This window comes from Chenopodium album, chromosome 15 (assembly GCF_948465745.1).
Source record: "Chenopodium album chromosome 15, dcCheAlbu1.1, whole genome shotgun sequence".
In the NCBI taxonomy this organism is placed as follows: domain Eukaryota; kingdom Viridiplantae; phylum Streptophyta; class Magnoliopsida; order Caryophyllales; family Amaranthaceae; genus Chenopodium; species Chenopodium album.
In genome coordinates, this window is record NC_137848.1 from 5,204,522 (window position 1) to 5,208,003 (window position 3,482).

Sequence of the window (3,482 nt, forward strand, 5' to 3'; positions counted from 1 at the left end):
GCGTGTTTTTGTCATGAATTCTTAATTTTATACAATTTTCAAGAGTGTTTTTAATGCTTATATATAGCCCTAAGGGTTATGTATAACATTACCCAAAAAAAATACAGAATATGTATTATTTGACACATTATCCTCATACATACATATTTTCTATACAGATATCCTTATTTATTAATATTTAACTATTCCCAATACAATATTCCTACGTTCAAAGTTAATTTAATTTTTTTCTACTATCAAATTTTTTCTTATTAACCATAAAAAACCACCATACCTAACCTTCTTTTAGAGGGAGTATGTAATATTACTTGTAAATTTTAAATTAAGAATGCTAACAACCACCCAATATTAACTCCTTGAGAAAAAAAGTCCTAGAAAGTCCAAAAATCACATCACAGCACTCCTCATGCATTATATAAACCCAAATAATCCAAATTAGTCATTGCAAGTTTGCAACCATGACACTATAAAGTTGCCATTCTTCCTCATCATCTATCCCAATCCAAATATCCACTCAATTCCTCCCTAGTTTTTTCATCACTTCATCATATCTAATTATTTTCCAAAATACTAAAACCTTTTAAAAAAAATGGAAATTATAAACTTTGTAACAAATATATTAAGCCAAATACAAATTTCTGATATATTTTTAGCATTACTTGGATTCTTCATAGTTTCATGCATCCATGAAAAAATCACAAACAAATTAGGGCCCACTTTATGGCCTATTGTTGGCATGATCCCATCTTTTGCCCTTCATTACCAAGAAATTCATGAATGGAACACAAAAGCCTTAGAAAAAAGTAAAGGAAGTTATAGAGTTAGAGGTTTTTTAGGTGGATTTCCAGGAATTATGATTGCTGATCCTATTAAGATTGAATACATACTTAAAACTAAGTTTAAGAACTTTCCTAAGGGTGTTTACTATAGAGAAAGGTTTCGAGAGCTTCTCGGCGATGGCATATTTAACGCCGATGACGACGAGTGGAAGGAGCAACGCCGGATTGCTACGTCTGAGATGCATACTAGTCGGTTCGTGAAGTACTCTTTGAGGACCATGCAAAGTCTTGTGCATGACAAATTACTTAAGGCATGGTCCTTCTTAACCTTTCTTGTACAATTTTTTTAAAAAATGGGTTAATTTATTATTGTTATTAATAAGTTCGTATTATTAATGTAGTTGTTAGGTCACTTGGATGGTGGGGTATGAGATTGCACTTTACCTGGCTTATTGATGAGAAGAGCCTTGTTAAAGTGAATAGTAGAGATGACTAGTAGGTCGGGTGAGGTTACTCGATATAGCTATCAGTCTTGATTCAGACCGTTCTTCCTAGGAATTGGCCAAGTGGGTCGTATATTATCGAACTCTTAATCCAGGACACCAACTTGGTTAGCCGACTTACAACTTATTAGCTAATTTTCTAGAAAAATTATAAAAATTACATACATAGCCTATGGGCGGGGTCTGGCTGCCTTCTAGTCCGGACCGTTAGCCAAGTGCAATTGTTAGTTTAACACTAGTAGTCTAGCTATAATGTTATAAATTAATATCGGGTTACAAAATATGCTAAAAACTCAAATGTTATTGTACAAAATTTGACAATTTTCTAGGAGTAATTGATTGTAAGCATGTTGAATTGAAGCATAGTCTTGTTTACCATCAAGTTAAATTAAATTTAATAATCTTGACATATAATATTGATTATTCATTTTCTTAATTGAAGGTAATAGAGAAGCAAGTTAACTCATCAAGAAACCATACTATTGACCTTCAAGAGTTGTTACTTCGTTTCACGTTCGACAACGTGTGTGTGGCGGCTTTTGGTGTCGATCCTGGTTGTTTAGCCCTTGATTTACCGGACATTCCCTTTGCGAAAGCATTCGAGGATGCAACAGAGTATTCTCTGTTCAGGTTCTTGGTACCAGCCTTTATTTGGAAGACAATGAGATTGTTTAACTTGAGCAAAGAAAATAAGCTCAAAAATGCCGTACAAATTGTGCATGAATTTGCTGAAACCACGGTAAAAAATCGTAAGGCTGATTTAAATAAGCCCGGTAAATTAGACCGCGATCCTTGTGATCTTTTATCTAGGCTAATCAAAATGCAAGAAAATCAGCTTAGTAAAAACACTACAAAAAATTTTACTGATAAGTTTCTTAAGGACTTTTGTATAAGTTTTATCCTAGCAGGGCGTGACACTAGTTCCGTGGCATTAGTCTGGTTCTTTTGGCTAGTACATGAACACCCGAATGTTGAGGCTAAAATCTTGCAAGAAATAAGCGCGATTTTATCTCAAAGGGAGACGAAAGATGGACTAAATGATGTTGTTTTCCAAGCGGAGGAATTGGATAAAATGGTGTACTTACAAGCTGCATTATCCGAGTCCCTTAGACTCTACCCTTCGGTACCAATTGACTTTAAACAAGCTAAGGAAGATGATGTTTTTCCGGATGGTATGAAAATTCCTAAGGGTCATAGAGTCTTGTATCATGTGTATGCGATGGGGAGGCTGAAGTCGATTTGGGGTGAAGATAGCTCGGAGTTTAAGCCGGAAAGATGGTTCAAAGACGGAGAATTTGTTAGCGAAAATCAGTTTAGATATGTTGTGTTCAATGCTGGACCGCGGCTTTGTGTTGGGAAAAAATTTGCTTACACACAGATGAAAATGGTGGCTGCTTCAATTCTTCTAAGGTATAAAGTTAAGGTTGTTGAAGGTCAAGTTATAACTCCTAAGGTTACTACTACTCTTTATATGAAGCATGGTTTATCAGTTACCTTTGAGCCTAGGCAACTTGTACTTTGAGCTCAAAGTTAACTATTCTTAAGTTCTCTTAAATGTAACGCAATTATAATTGTATGATACGTACTATTTTTTTTTTCTCTGTTAATGTCAAAGATTTGAGATCAAATGATTCACATTAGGAGATCTGATAAACTTAGACTGTGGAGGTGAGACGAGGCTCGAACTGTTGGCCTGTAGGTGATAACTGGTGTGAAAAGTGTCGTTTTATAATGGTAAATGTATTATTATATGTCTAAATGTAATGATTGTATATGAAATCTAGAAAAAAAGATGTTAACAAATTTATCCTTTATACTAGTAAATATTACAGTTTCTTAGGCTTATTTGGAAGAGTTATTGTTAGTTCTCAAAATTTTGAGCACCAACTACCAGTCTACTACCTAGCTCAACAGTTTTGTAAAGTCCAAATACAGGAAAAAAGCTTCAACTACTACTTTATATGTTACAATGTTACATCTCACACTTCATCCCATGACATGAAGATGGACATCGATCTTTCGGGTTCATATACTTTCTATATTTGATTACCTTATAAGAATATAAACTAATCATACGAGTTATAATATAATTATACATTAAGTACGAGTTTCAAATAATACTTCACCTATAAAAAAAGACTGTCAATACAAATTTTCTTGTACAAAACTTTTCATTGACTATTTTATTTACATGTATTAA

At 33.7% G+C, this 3,482-nt stretch overlaps 1 protein-coding gene across 1 annotated transcript; it reads left to right on the forward strand.

Annotated features, from left to right (window-relative positions):
* The first annotated feature begins 467 nt into the window (after positions 1-467).
* LOC145582771 (cytochrome P450 86B1-like) lies at positions 468-2,957 on the forward strand. Its single transcript, XM_081639788.1, has 2 exons — positions 468-1,090; positions 1,725-2,957. The coding sequence occupies exons 1-2, from the start codon at positions 590-592 to the stop codon at positions 2,802-2,804; spliced, it is 1,581 nt and encodes a 526-aa protein (XP_081495914.1). The 5' UTR covers positions 468-589; the 3' UTR covers positions 2,805-2,957.
* The last annotated feature ends 525 nt before the right edge of the window (positions 2,958-3,482 follow it).